The sequence below is a fragment of the Notolepis coatsorum genome (genome assembly GCF_963971535.1).
Source record: "Notolepis coatsorum genome assembly, chromosome: 3".
NCBI classification, from domain to species: domain Eukaryota; kingdom Metazoa; phylum Chordata; class Actinopteri; order Aulopiformes; family Paralepididae; genus Notolepis; species Notolepis coatsorum.
The window spans coordinates 20,116,747-20,131,846 of NC_140167.1; the positions used below are offsets into that span (position 1 = coordinate 20,116,747).

Here is a 15,100-nt window from a genome sequence, read left to right on the forward strand (position 1 = left end):
GTAGCAGACATACAGAGAGAGAGAGAGAGGTAGCAGACATACAGAGAGGGAGAGAGGTAGCAGACATACAGAGAGAGAGAGGTAGCAGACATACAGAGAGAGAGAGAGAGAGAGGTAGCAGACATACAGAGAGAGAGAGAGAGGTAGCAGACATACAGAGAGAGAGAGGTAGCAGACATACAGAGAGAGAGAGAGGTAGCAGACATACAGAGAGAGAGAGGTAGCAGACATACAGAGAGGGAGAGAGAGGTAGCAGACATACAGAGAGAGAGAGAGGTAGCAGACATACAGAGAGAGAGAGAGAGGTAGCAGACATACAGAGAGAGAGAGAGAGGTAGCAGACATACAGAGAGAGAGAGAGGTAGCAGACATACAGAGAGAGAGAGAGGTAGCAGACATACAGAGAGAGAGAGAGAGGTAGCAGACATACGGAGAGAGAGAGAGGTAGCAGACATACAGAGAGAGAGAGAGAGAGGTAGCAGTAGGGATGCCCCGATCACGTTTTTTGCCACCGATACCGATCACCGATCGTCGTGAGCCATATCGGCCGATACCGATCCGATACCGATCGTTTTTGATTAAAAAGAAATAAATTTTTTTTTTTTTTTTTTTTTTTATATAAAATATATATATATTATATAATTAGACTTGTACTTGTATTATCTGCGAGACATCGCCACCACGCAACAAGTCAAAATGCTCGCTATCTGCAAACAGCTCCACTGTCTGTGTGTACTCTAGTAGCCTCCAGCTCCAAAAAGGATTCTCCGGCGCTGCAGCTGGACCCTATTGGTAACGTTATGCTTTGGTCATTTCACATTCAGCAAGCCCTCAGCTCGAATACGCATTCAATCAATGTTATAAGACATTGATATCAGGAGCTATCTGTAGCTACTGCTAGCCGGCTAGATGACGTTAAGACAACTATTTAGTTCAATCAGACATTTCGTTTTGAACTGTGAACTAACGCAAGCTAACGCAAGCTAACGGAGATATCAACATGGACTACTAGACGTCCTGGGGCATTTGTTGATATCCGGAGCTATCAGTAGCTAGCCGGCTAAATACCGTTAGACAATGCCTACTAAAAGTGAATAGTTGACTGGGTAATTTTGTTTAAACAGTAACGATAGCTAGGTAGCTAACGTTAGCTCAGGTCGAATGCACTATCTAGACTCGTGTTTACAAACTCTACACGGGTACGGGCGGGGCTAGGGAGGAGGAGCAGTTTGCAGGTCCTGTGCGTCTGAGACCAGCGAGTGAGATATCCACTTGATCAGTTTCCGCGATCTGCGAATATGACTAATTATCGGAATTCCCCGATCGCATATTTATACTGATTATCGGCCGATAACGATCGGTGGCCGATCGATCGGGGCATCCCTAGGTAGCAGACATACAGAGAGAGAGAGGGGTAGCAGACATACAGAGAGAGAGAGAGGTAGCAGACATACAGAGAGAGAGAGAGGTAGCAGACATACAGAGAGAGAGAGAGGTAGCAGACATACAGAGAGAGAGAGAGGTAGCAGACATACAGAGAGAGAGAGAGGTAGCAGACATACAGAGAGAGAGAGAGAGAGGGAGAGGTAGCAGACACACAGAGAGGGAGAGAGAGGTAGCAGACATACAGAGAGAGAGAGGTAGCAGACATACAGAGAGAGAGAGGTAGCAGACATACAGAGAGAGAGAGAGAGGTAGCAGACATACAGAGAGAGAGAGAGAGGTAGCAGACATACAGAGAGAGGTAGCAGACATACAGAGAGAGAGAGGTAGCAGACATACAGAGAGAGAGAGAGAGAGAGGTAGCAGACATACAGAGAGAGAGAGAGAGGTAGCAGACATACAGAGAGAGAGAGGTAGCAGACATACAGAGAGAGAGAGGTAGCAGACATACAGAGAGAGAGAGGTAGCAGACATACAGAGAGAGAGAGGTAGCAGACATACAGAGAGAGAGAGAGAGGTAGCAGACATACAGAGAGAGAGAGGTAGCAGACATACAGAGAGAGAGAGGTAGCAGACATACAGAGAGAGAGAGAGAGGTAGCAGACATACAGAGAGAGAGAGGTAGCAGACATACAGAGAGAGAGAGAGAGAGAGGTAGCAGACATACAGAGAGAGAGAGAGAGGTAGCAGACATACAGAGAGAGAGAGGTAGCAGACATACAGAGAGAGAGAGAGGTAGCAGACATACAGAGAGAGAGAGGTAGCAGACATACAGAGAGAGAGAGAGAGAGAGAGGTAGCAGACATACAGAGAGAGAGAGGTAGCAGACATACAGATAGGGAGAGAGGTAGCAGACATACAGAGAGAGAGAGAGAGAGAGAGAGGTAGCAGACATACAGAGAGAGAGAGAGAGAGAGAGAGAGAGAGATAGCAGGGATACAGAGAGAGGGAGAGGTAGCAGACATACAGAGAGAGAGGGAGAGAGAGAGAGAGGTAGCAGACATACAGAGAGAGAGGGAGAGAGAGAGGTAGCAGACATACAGAGAGAGAGAGGTAGCAGACATACAGAGAGAGAGGGAGAGAGAGAGAGAGGTAGCAGACATACAGAGAGAGAGGGAGAGAGAGAGAGAGAGGTAGCAGACATACAGAGAGAGAGAGATAGCAGACATACAGAGAGAGAGAGAGAGAGAGAGAGGTAGCAGACATACAGAGAGAGGGAGAGAGGTAGCAGACATACAGAGAGAGGGAGAGAGGTAGCAGACATACAGAGAGAGAGAGGTAGCAGACATACAGAGAGAGAGAGAGGTAGCAGACATACAGAGAGAGAGAGAGAGGTAGCAGACATACAGAGAGAGAGAGGTAGCAGACATACAGAGAGAGAGAGGTAGCAGACATACAGAGAGAGAGAGAGAGAGAGAGAGAGGTAGCAGACATACAGAGAGAGAGAGAGAGAGAGGTAGCAGACATACAGAGAGAGAGAGAGAGGTAGCAGACATACAGAGAGAGGGAGAGAGGTAGCAGACATACAGAGAGAGAGAGAGAGAGAGAGGTAGCAGACATACAGAGAGAGAGAGAGAGGTAGCAGACATACAGAGAGAGAGAGAGAGAGGTAGCAGACATACAGAGAGAGAGGGAGGTAGCAGACATACAGAGAGAGAGAGAGAGGTAGCAGACATACAGAGAGAGAGGGAGAGAGAGGTAGCAGACATACAGAGAGGGAGAGATAGAGAGAGAGGTAGCAGACATACAGAGAGGGAGAGAGAGGTAGCAGACATACAGAGAGAGAGAGAGAGGTAGCAGACATACAGAGAGAGAGAGAGAGAGAGAGAGAGAGAGAGAGGTAGCAGACATACAGAGAGAGAGAGAGAGAGAGGTAGCAGACATACAGAGAGAGAGGTAGCAGACACACAGAGAGAGAGGTAGCAGACAGAGCGAGAGAGTGAGAGAGAGGTAGCAGACATACATAGAGAGAGGTAGCAGACATACAGAGAGAGAGAGAGAGGTAGCAGACATACAGAGAGAGAGAGAGAGAGAGAGAGAGAGAGGTAGCAGACATACAGAGAGAGAGAGAGAGAGAGGTAGCAGACATACAGAGAGAGAGGTAGCAGACACACAGAGAGAGAGAGGTAGCAGACAGAGCGAGAGAGTGAGAGAGAGGTAGCAGACACAGAGAGAGAGAGAGAGAGGTAGCAGACATACAGAGAGAGAGGTAGCAGACATACAGAGAGAGAGAGAGAGAGAGAGAGAGAGAGAGAGAGAGAGGTAGCAGACATACAGAGAGAGAGAGAGAGAGAGAGAGAGGTAGCAGACATACAGAGAGAGAGAGGTAGCAGACATACAGAGAGAGAGAGGTAGCAGACATACATAGAGAGAGGTAGCAGACATACAGAGAGAGAGAGAGGTAACAGACATACAGAGAGAGAGAGGTAGCAGACAGAGCGAGAGAGTGAGAGAGAGGTAGCAGACATACAGAGAGAGAGAGAGAGGTAGCAGACATACAGAGAGGTAGCAGACACACAGAGAGGTAGCAGACACACAGAGAGAGAGAGAGAGGTAGCAGACAGAGCGAGAGAGTGAGAGAGAGGTAGCAGACATACAGAGAGAGAGGTAGCAGACACAGAGAGAGAGAGAGAGAGGTAGCAGACATACAGAGAGAGAGGTAGCAGACACACAGAGAGAGAGAGAGAGGTAGCAGACAGAGCGAGAGAGTGAGAGAGAGGTAGCAGACACAAGAGAGGGAGGTAGCAGCCTCTTCTTCCCCAGGGACTCAGTGCCCTGCTCATGTTCACTAGCAGAATTAGCATAAAGATGGGGGAGGTGTGTCTGTATATATGTGTGTGTGTCCGCGTGAACGTGTGTGCGTGATTTTGAGTTTATGTGCATGCACTGCAGTGGTTTCAGAGAGAAGGGGGAAGGGCAGGGAGTTTTAAGGTCGGAGAGGGGGTGTGTGTGTGTGTGTATGTGTGTGTATGTACCTGTGTCTATATGTGTGTTTGCGTGCGTGAGTTCTGCACATGTGTGTACGCTGTGCATTGAGTGTGTGCTTTAGCTGTGTCCTAGACGAGGAGTTATGTATGTGAAGGTTTGAGGAGGAGGAGGAGGAGGAGGAAGAGAAGAAGGAGGAGGAGGAGGAGGAGGAGGAGGAGGAGGAGGTGGAGGTGTGTGTGAACCGTTCTCTCCCCTGGGTCTTAAACCCCCTCCCTGTTCTAGGCATGTAGCCTCCAGGTTTTCCCCTCAGTCTCTTTCTGTACTGGCGGCTGCATTTTACATGCTTGTGATGCAACTCTGGTGTGTGTGTGTGTGTGTGTGTGTGTGTGTGCACGTGTGCGTGCGAGTGTTCTGGCGCGCTTATGTAACTCGGAACATGCGTCTCTGTCTAGGCTGTATCTGTTGACGAGAATAAAGTTATATCATTTTTAAGTCCCACGCTAAATCGGTCACCTCTAGCCTAGATTCCACATTTATCCTTCTACCTCTCTGACATAATCACCTCAAATAGGAAGTCATGGACAACGGTCTTCTTGTTACACACGTTAGTTGTAGAAGGGACAAGAATGCGAGAAATGCTCATCCGTTCTCCCTCGCGTCGGGACAGAAGGCTAAGGTTCGGAGTCGTTCCTTGGTTCCAAGTGTCTGGGCCTGATTTACCGTCTCTTTGGGTTTTGAAGCTTCAGTTGTGTGATCGTCATTGAATAGTGTAATAGAAGCTTGGTTCTAAGTGTCTGGGTCTGTCCTGATTTACCATCGCTACGGAGTTTTTGGCATCGACTACTAGGGCTGGGGGCGATTCTTGCTAAAATGTGAATCACGATTTTTCTCTTAAGAATTGAGATCACGATTCTCTCACACTATTCTTATTTTTTCAATAAAGTCATTTATTGCACTCTTTCTTAAACAGACAAAGTGCTTGACTTAAACTTAAAAGTGTCTTGTAACATACAAAATAACTCGAGTCAGAATCGTCATCATTTAAAAAAAAATATTATTCGTTTTTTTTTTTATAAAAGAAAATCGTCATAATTTAGAAATGAGATTGCATAGTCTATGAATCGCGATTTCTTTTCGATTAATTGACTTAAGTTTAGAAGTTTCAAGCACTGCGGTTGGTCCTGTGATATGCAGGGCGCTACAGTGCAAGCATTTCACTCATTTGCCCCTAAAAATATATTTGTGTGAACTGGAAAAGTAATTTAGGAGCACAGTGTGCGAGTAATAGCTTTGCATAGTGGGCGTGTCAACGCGCAATTGTCATTTCATAATAGACACAGAGCAGCGCGGACCTTCAATTTCAGAAGCTATGACGTCTAGCTATTCAGCCCTGTGTTCGACAGCTGTGACGACTTCTCTCGCGAGGCACGCTGTTTCTATGTGTAATGAAACGGCATCCTCCCTATTCATGTATGTTAAGCTAACCTGCTAACTAAGCTATCCCTGGGAACGCTCAGAGGCATCCAATAGTGAGGTAAGGGGGGGATGGAGTCTCTCTCCCTCCCTCCCCCCCCCCTCTCTCTCTCTCTGCTAACGATCCTGATTCCTGAACCTATTTCATTCAAACGGAAGATATTGATGGACATCATCTATACAGTATATATAGCTCAGCAGCTGTAACAGAATAATTGTATTATTTTTTATTATTTACGTTTCAACAGCGTCAACATTTTAATTATTATTAATTAAAGAATTGTATAAAGAATTTGCCATGTTCTGTCATCTAATAATATATTCCATTACCTTTCTTATCGATATCAAAGTCAAACTGTTATCGTGACAACACTACAACAACATACAAAAGCAGCTGGACAACCGATATCCTTTGCGTCTAGTAGGCATGGGCCAATGTGTGCTTTTGGTGGTATGTGCACCAATGTTTGTCCTTTAGTATGCACACACATGCACGCACGCACAGTATAATATGCATGTGATAAATATAAATGTAATAAAACTCTGTTACTTGAAACATTTTCACTGTGCTCCTAAATTTCTTTTGTGTGCTCCTTTTATTTGGGAGCACATGTGCTCCTTGGGAAAACAATTGGCGTAGATCCCTGATATGGCCGACATGGAGAATACCACGCCGTTTTTAAGAATTCCTGTTTGTTCCCCTGTGGCCCGAGGAGAGCGCAGTCAGTATTTTGTGAACATAAACGGTTCCAGGTGTACGCATCTCACGTGCCGTAGAATCTGGAGAAGTGAACATTCTCAACCATGATGTAACGGCGAGCACCGGGGGGTCGGCCATTGAAAGCTAGAACGGACTTCTAGAATTCCAAAAGGAACACTACGAAAACGATCACCTGAAAGCGTTAACGACAACAAGAATTTTTATAAAAAATAAAAAATAAAATGTATACCAGACATCTGAGCTCAGATCTCGAGACTCGGATATGTGATCTAGTTCTGACACGAGAGCCTGGAGCTGGTCCGTGTGTTGTTGACATGGAACAGGAGTCTGACTCTGTCAACGTAATGAATGAAGTTTATTCCTCGGTCTTGTTTACAGACTAATCAAACACACCCGTGTGGACTTGCAAAAAAAAAATATATATAATAATAAATAATCACAAATGTACATATTCAAGGCAAGCTCACACACAAAATCCAAAATCAACGACCGAAAAAAAGGAATAGGCACATGCTTATTCCTGCCTATCCTTCTTAATTCTTAAACACGAAATATATTTTAATATAAGAAAGAAAAACTTAAAATATGCTGCAAGATATAATTTTTTTTAAACGTTTGATGTTTTACTCAACTGTACTCCTGAATTATTTGATCCTTTAAGGCTTTTTAAAATCTCCCCTGAGAAGTACACAACGTCAACCCATCACTAAGGCTATTCCATAATTTAACTCTCAAAATTTAAACGCATCTAGCTTTTACATTAGTTCTTACCTTTTTACATGTTTTAAGAACCCATAACCCTCTTAAATTATACTTTCCTCCTCTTGGTTGAAAGAGACATTGAATACAAACTGGTAGGCTTTTACTCTCAGCACGATAAATGATTTCCAAGGTTCCAAGGTAATACCATGTTTTGTCTGAACGTTTACATCAAGATGAGCTTGGCGTTGTAACGGCATGTACCCAGATCCCAGACCAGCCGAGCTTCTACGAACACGGTCCCTTTCTCCATCCCTTGCGATGGACATTGGGAGACATTATAGACCGTAATGGAGCAGCAGACCTTTACTCTCCACGGAAGACGATTATATTGATTATTTGCCAGAAGTGAACCTTAACACTTTAGTCGCCAGGCTTATATTCTTAATATACCATCCTCCGCCAGCTCTATTTGTCTATGGGGATGTTTACCTTCTTTGCAGGGCTATAACTTTTTAAATTGTATTGCTAAATTGACATTATTATGGCCCATTCAACGTCCTATATCTATTGTTCAGGGTGTAGCAACGTTATACTTTTTCATTCACATATTCATACTAAAATACGGTCTAAAGTATAAGTATGTTTTTATTGTTTTCTGCAGCTTTCTCCAGAACGTGATTTATAGCCCCAAATGCATTATATTGATGATGAAATACAGTTTGATAGGAATCTGCGTGAGATAAAAAATTTCAAATGGACGTGCTTCTAGAAGTTACTACTGATCATCTGATGTTGACCGGATGGGGGGGGGGGGTCGTTTATAATTCCGTGGCCAACGTTAGATGATTCATCTAGTGTGGGTGATATGATCATTAGAGCAGTTAGTATCGAACACGTTAAAAAAAAATGCTGAATCTTACCGTAGCTTCCTCATAGCGTTGGGCGATGAGCGTGGAACAGAAATATTCCTATTATGGGATGTAGAAATATGCGATCCATTTCCAGGTTGTATAATAGTATATACGTCCAAATCATGTTGTTTATCGAGTTATTGGTAACGGATTGCTATCCGTTGTGTCTAGCTCGAGTCCTGGGACTATTACCGAGTGATCGGACCGAATTGAAATGAGCACCAGCTTCCATTTCCTGTTTCCTCTCTGGGCGATCCGCCGATCGGCCACCAGATGGCGCTCTTGAACCGTTGGAGAGTTTAGAGGGGATCAAGAGTAGATCTCAAGTCTCCGGGGGAGAAATATGATTTCGATCACAGATTTTTGAAATATTGATATCAAAGACGTGGTACGGCGTCTTTGGCAGAATGAGCATGGCGGGGAAAGACGTCCTATGGCGTTTTTGGCGACCATAGTGTTAATAAGTCATAAAAATGAGTCTTGAGATGGAACGTTTACCAGGCAAACGCTGGTACATTTAGGCCTTGGCTGATAAGTCCCGTCTGTTCTACCTGCCACTTTGGCAAATAACCGATCTGCTCCGTAACGGTGAAAAACGACCACGGCTGCTTGGAAATGAAAAGTCTGATCTGGTGAAGTTCTGAAGCCTCCGGCCGGTTGACCAGCACGTTAGTTTCATGCCTTCCCTGCGTTCCTGCATGTAGGAATGACAACACAGGGCCTATGTTCCAAAGCTGCGATTCAGTGCTATTCCTCCTTTTTTTTAAACGACATAAGAGAGAGTCTGGACATTTGGAACCCAGCGCAGAGCATCTGAAGGAGATGATGATGGCCTGGATCCCGGCGAGCTGAGTCATCTCAAGTGCTTTCTCTCCTTCCTCTCACTAGCACGGCCAGTTGGGAGAGTAGTTGTGGTAGAAACTTTTTCCCTAATCAACAATTAACTTGAGACTGTGTCTGTGTGTGTGTATCATGTGGGGTGGTGGTGGTGGTGGGGGCTGCACAGAAATTCCTGATGCAGACACTGCCCCCTGTTGCAACTTGGCGGGCACTACATCCCCTTGTAAACTTCCAAGTCTGATGTTTATACATTGGCTGGATCTGAAAGCTCATTTTGAATACTACCCGCACTATAAAGAAGTATGGCGTAAAGTGTGTAAACTTATTTGCCATCTTCCCCAGAGTCGGATGAGAAGATTTCTATACATTTAATCTCTTGTGTGTCAGTCTTGGAGTTATTGGAAGTAGCTTTTCTTGACTTTTGAAGGAGCTAGCTGCTGGATGCTAGTTCACTCACCCGCTAATAGTAATATTAACCTTCTGATGTAGCCACTGAATGAATGGGAGTGTGTGTGTGCGCATTTACATTACATTTAGTCATTTAGCTGATGCTTTTATCCAAAGCGACTTACAAATTGTGAACAACAAGTCAGCAGGAGGAGTACAACTCTGGCAGCTAAGGATCAGTGGCATTGCTCGTCAAATAGTGAACTTGAGTCTTACAAGAGTAAGGTACATAATACTGTAAGATATTTTTTTGAAGGTGTGTTTTTAGTCCACGACGGTGTATGGATGGATGTATGGCTTTCTGCACGTGTCTCTGTGTGGACAGTGCATGTCTGTGTGTGGACAGTGCATGTCTGTGTGTGTACAGTGCATGTCTGTGTGTGTGTACAGTGCATGTCTGTGTGGTGGACAGTGCATGTCTGCGTGTGTGTGTGTGTGTACAGTGCATTTCTGTGTGTGTGTACAGTGCATGTCTGTGTGTGTACAGTGCATGTGTGTGACGTGTACAGTGCATTTCTGTGTGTGTACAGTGCATGTCTGTGGTGGACAGTGCATGTCTGTGTGGTGGACAGTGCATGTCTGCGTGTGTGTGTGTGTACAGTGCATTTCTGTGTGTGTGTACAGTGCATGTCTGTGTGTGTACAGTGCATGTGTGTGACGTGTACAGTGCATTTCTGTGTGTGTACAGTGCATGTCTGTGGTGGACAGTGCATGTCTGTGTGTACAGTGCATGTCTGTGTGTGTACAGTGCATGTGTGTGTACATGTCTGTGTGTACAGTGCATTTCTGTGTGTGACTGTGTACAGTACATGTCTGTGTGTGGACAGTGCATGTGTGTGTGTGTGTACAGTGATAATACATATTTTTTTCTCATTTGGATATATAAAAAAACTTTACTTTTATTATTTTTTTTTACTTCCCCCTGTTTCTTCTCGAACACTTATTGTATGGAAATAGTCTTACAGAAATAGCTTTTTGTTTTTTTTAAAACTTGTTTGTTTGTTTCTATGTTCGAGACGAATAAAAAAAATAAATAAAATAAAATCATTTCTGTGTGTTTATGTTTGTGTGTTTCAGAGTGCAGCGGCAGCGCCCAGCCCAGTCATGGGCAACATGCCCCCCAACGACGGCATGCCAGGAGGCCCCATGCCCCCCGGCTTCTTCCAGGTACCACCTCCTCCTCCTGTCTCACTCTCCTCCTCCACCTCCTCCTCCTGTCTCACTCTCCTCCTCCACCTCCTGTCTCACTCTCCTCCTCCTGTCTCACTCTCCTCCTCCACTCCTCCTCCTGTCTCACGCTCCTCCTCCACCTCCTCCTGTCTCACTCTCCTCCTCCACCTCCTCCTCCTGTCTCACTCTCCTCCACCTCCTCCTCCTGTCTCACTCTCCTCCTCCTGTCTCACTCTCCTCCTCCACCTCCTCCTCCTGTCTCACTCTCCTCCATTCCTCCTCCTCCTGTCTCACTCTCCTCCTGTCTCACTCTCCTCCTCCACCTCCTCCTCCTGTCTCACTCTCCTCCTCCTGTCTCACTCTCCTCCTCCACTCCTCCTCCACCTCCTCCTGTCTCACTCCTCCTCCACCTCCTCCTCCTGTCTCACTCTCCTCCTGTCTCACTCTCCTCCTCCACTCCTCCACCTCCTCCTCCTCTCTCACTCCACCTCCTCCTCCTGTATTCACTCTCCTCCTCCACCTCCTCCTCCTGTCTCACTCTCCTCCTCCACTCCTCCACCTCCTCATCCTGTCTCACTCTCCTCCTCCTGTCTCACTCTCCTCCTCCACTCCTCCTCCACCTCCTCCTCCTCCTCTCACTCCTCCTCCACCTCCTCCTCCTGTCTCACTCTCCTCCACCTCCTCATCCTGTCTCACTCCTCCACCTCCTCCTGTCTCACTCTCCTCCTCCTCCACTTCCTCCTCCTGTCTCACTCCTCCTCCACCTCCTCTTCCTGTCTCACTCTCCTCCACTCCTCCTCCATCGCCTCCATCCGTCACTGCCTCCCTCTATCTGAATGCTTTTGACATGCACCTTATTATTACCACATTAAAGACCATATCCCGATCACAATAGCCTGGAAAAGCTCATGTTCCGACTACGACTAAACCCCAATGATCATGTAAATGCCTCATGGCGTTTACTGTGGGATTTCTGCCGTCTCTGTTCGGTTTATGTGGTAATTTTCTCAATAATCTGTCACAGGGCTGCTGGTGGTGGAGACTTTCTTTCCTTCTCTCTTTACTCACTTATTGTAGATAAGGGGATTTTAATATTGATTTATTAAATCCAAACAAACACAAAGAAAACCGAGGCATTTATTGAAACAATGTATGCTGTGAGTCTCTGTCCACTCATCTCAAAACCAAAAACAATAACTTCCGACTCTGCCTCACTAATAGACAACATATTCACAAACAATTTGGAAAACGATACAATAAGCGGCCTGCTCTTAAATGATATCAGTGACCACCTACCAGTCTTTGCAGTCTATAAGTGTACAGTATGTACAGGAGGAGGAGGGAGACAAAGGGATTAATAACTGAAGAAGCTGTATCTTCACTGAGAAACAAGCTGTTAAATTGGACGAGCATATATCAAGCACCAGATGACAACGCAGCTTATGAATTATTTATTTAAAAAATGAATGCATTATATGATATACACTGCCCACTTAAACAATACAACAATAAAAACAAGTATGCAGAAAAGCCATGGATGACAAAAGGAATACAAAATGCGTGCAATAAAAAGAATACTCTATACAGGTTATTTATAAAACATAAAACTAAAGAGGCAGAGTTTAAATATAAAAATAAACAAACTAATATTATGAGGATATGTAAGAAGGAATATTATAATAAGTTATTAGATACAAATAGAAATAATATTAACGGAACATGGAACATACTGAACAGCATCATTAGAAACATAAAAACTAACCTAAACTACCCAAATAATTTCATAGACAAAGACAGGAAAACTTCAATTATGAACAAGGTGGTGGAGGTATTTAACAACTTCTTTGTAGATGTGGGCCCTAGACTGGCTGCTGAAATAAACAATACTGGTACATCTTTGTGTACTGAGCACAAAGGTGGAGAGAAAATTGCAGAATCACTGTATTTGGGAACTGTGGGGGGAAAAAAAGGAAATGATTGAAATAGTAAACAAATGTAAGAATACAACGTCCACAGATGGAGACGAAATAGACATGTCCCTGGTAAACAAAATAATTGAGGCAATTGCGGATCCATTTACACACATAATATGCAACCTGTCATTCAAAACGGGTTTAAAAAAAAAAAAAAAAAGAAATCATTCCAATATTTAAAGCCGGAGATAAACACCTATTATAGACCAGTACCAAGATTCTTGAAAAGCTATATGATGAAAGACTGGACAATTTCATTGAAAAACTAAATATTCTTATGGAAAGTCAATATGGTTTAGGATCTGCTAGATACACCTACATCATGGCATTGATGGAGGGGGGAAATATGCACTAGGAATATTCATTGATAAAAAAAATTAAAGAAAAGCTTTCAACACAATTGATCATTACATTTTACTTGGGACCCCTTGACTGGCTAACAAGCTACATTTAGCAATAGACAACATTTGTTGTCTTTTGTTCAGATGGGTCAGCACAAGTCAGGCTGCTCAAATATGATCTGTGGGGTCCCTCAAGAGTCAGTTTTAGAACCCAAATTATTCATCTTATACATCAACGATATCTGCAAAGTGTCTAAAATACTGAAATGTGTTGTCTTCGCGGATGATACAAATATCTTATGCTCTGGGGTTGACCTGCAACAGCTATTGGAGGTAGCCAATACAGAATTGTCCAAATTAAAATGTTGGTTAGATGAAAATGAATCTGAATCTGAGCAAAACTAAAATAATGCTATTTGGAAATCATAAAACAAAGCTAGAAATGTATTTGGAAATTGATCATGTTAAAATTGATAGTGTATGAGATCAAGTTGCTGGGCATCATAGTGGACCATAAGCTGCTGGAAACTCAAAGATATGCCAGGTCTTGCTCGAAAAAGAGATCTTTGATCTCAAGTGACTACCTGGTAAAATAAAGGTAAAAATAAAAATATCCAGAAGTGTTGGAATATTGGGTAAAACAAGACAGTTTTTGAACCAGAGGGCAATTTACACCTTATACTGTACACACGTATTGTACCTTACTTACATGTCATGTTGTATTGAAGTTAGGGGAAACGCCTACAAAACCAACCTACAAAAGATCTGCACGTTACAGAAAAGAGCCATAAGGAGAGTCCATCATGCCGGTTATCGAGCTCACACTAACCTTCTGTTTTTAAATAATCAAACGTTGAAATTCACTGACCTGGTTCAATTCAAAACGGCGCAAATTATGTTTAAAGTAATCAATAATACAGTGCCTAGTGACATTCAGAAAAAGTTCACACGCAGAGATGGTATCTACGGGTTAAGAGGGAAACTGGTACGACCTTGAAGCAAATGGGCATCTCAGTCTGTGGGGTGTCACTTTGGAACAGCCTGCATGAGACATTAAACATTTGTAAAAATATTAGAACATTTTAAAGATTATTTTTTTGGTGTTTTATCGCTTTATTTCTACTGGGCAGTCCAGTAGAGAGAGACAGAGGAGGAATGGGAGACAGAGTGGGGGGAAGACATTCGGCAAATAACGACGGGTTCGGGAGTCGAACCCGGGTCGGCCGTGTCGCGGCTGAGCGCGCTATGTGGTTCGCCACTGGGGCGCCCCATATTAGAACATTTTAAACAAATACATGAAAGAGGACAATCTAGAGTAGTACTGTTACTTCTTAGGATTATGACATATTCTATTCCTTGCAAATACCGCTTTCTTTTCTTCTCAGTTTTTTTCTTTTTTTATCATTTACTATAGATGAGCAATAATCTGTAAATTGTGTGATGTAAGGAAGGGGCAGGACTAGATAAGCACTGCTTATTTCTGCCCCTTCTTGTACCAAATTCTATGTTTTGGTTTCTTTTTATTTATATGTGTGTAATGTATGTATGTATGTGTGTATGTAGATATATGTATGTATGTGTATCTATATATGTATATATGTTTTTGTATTCATCAATTTGTTGTGATAGTTATGTGCGTTGGTTCGAGATAAATACAAATCAATCAATTGTTTACTGTACAGAGCTAGGGCTGTGCCTAATTATCTATCTTTTTATAGATTAATCTAGGAACTAATTTATTGATTATTCTATAGACTTTGTATTATTATTATTACTCTATTAATAATAAGGGTCTATTTGTCGGATGTATGATCAGAAAAATCCTGTACATCAAATTCAAAAGGATTGTTGCGACACATTAATGTAATCATTGTATGCCCTAGCAACTCTAGCAGAATTAGTTTACTTTACTTGCAGTAAGACTTAAAATAGTTGCTATGACATGGATTTATTTAATCACTGGAGTAATACGGTATGCATTTAAAACAATCGCTGGCAAATGTATTGTTGCATCAGTGGGGGAAGAAAGATTTAAACTGTAATAACAGCTACTACACTGAGAATTCTCAACAACATATATCATTGTCAGGTTGTGATACCTCTGTGGTACAATTGGATTAGTCAACGCCCCCCAAGGACTTTGATTGGCAT

At 43.3% G+C, this 15,100-nt stretch overlaps 1 protein-coding gene across 2 annotated transcripts in view; it reads left to right on the forward strand.

The window, feature by feature from the left end:
* LOC311224824 (single-stranded DNA-binding protein 3) overlaps positions 1–15,100 on the forward strand; it is a 78,897-nt gene that overhangs the window by 46,337 nt on the left and 17,460 nt on the right. For both annotated transcript variants that reach the window (XM_084309951.1, XM_084309950.1), the window contains exon 5: positions 10,543–10,632. In XM_084309951.1, coding sequence (XP_084166077.1) covers positions 10,543–10,632 — 90 coding nt within the window. The remainder of the gene's footprint in view (positions 1–10,542; positions 10,633–15,100) is intronic.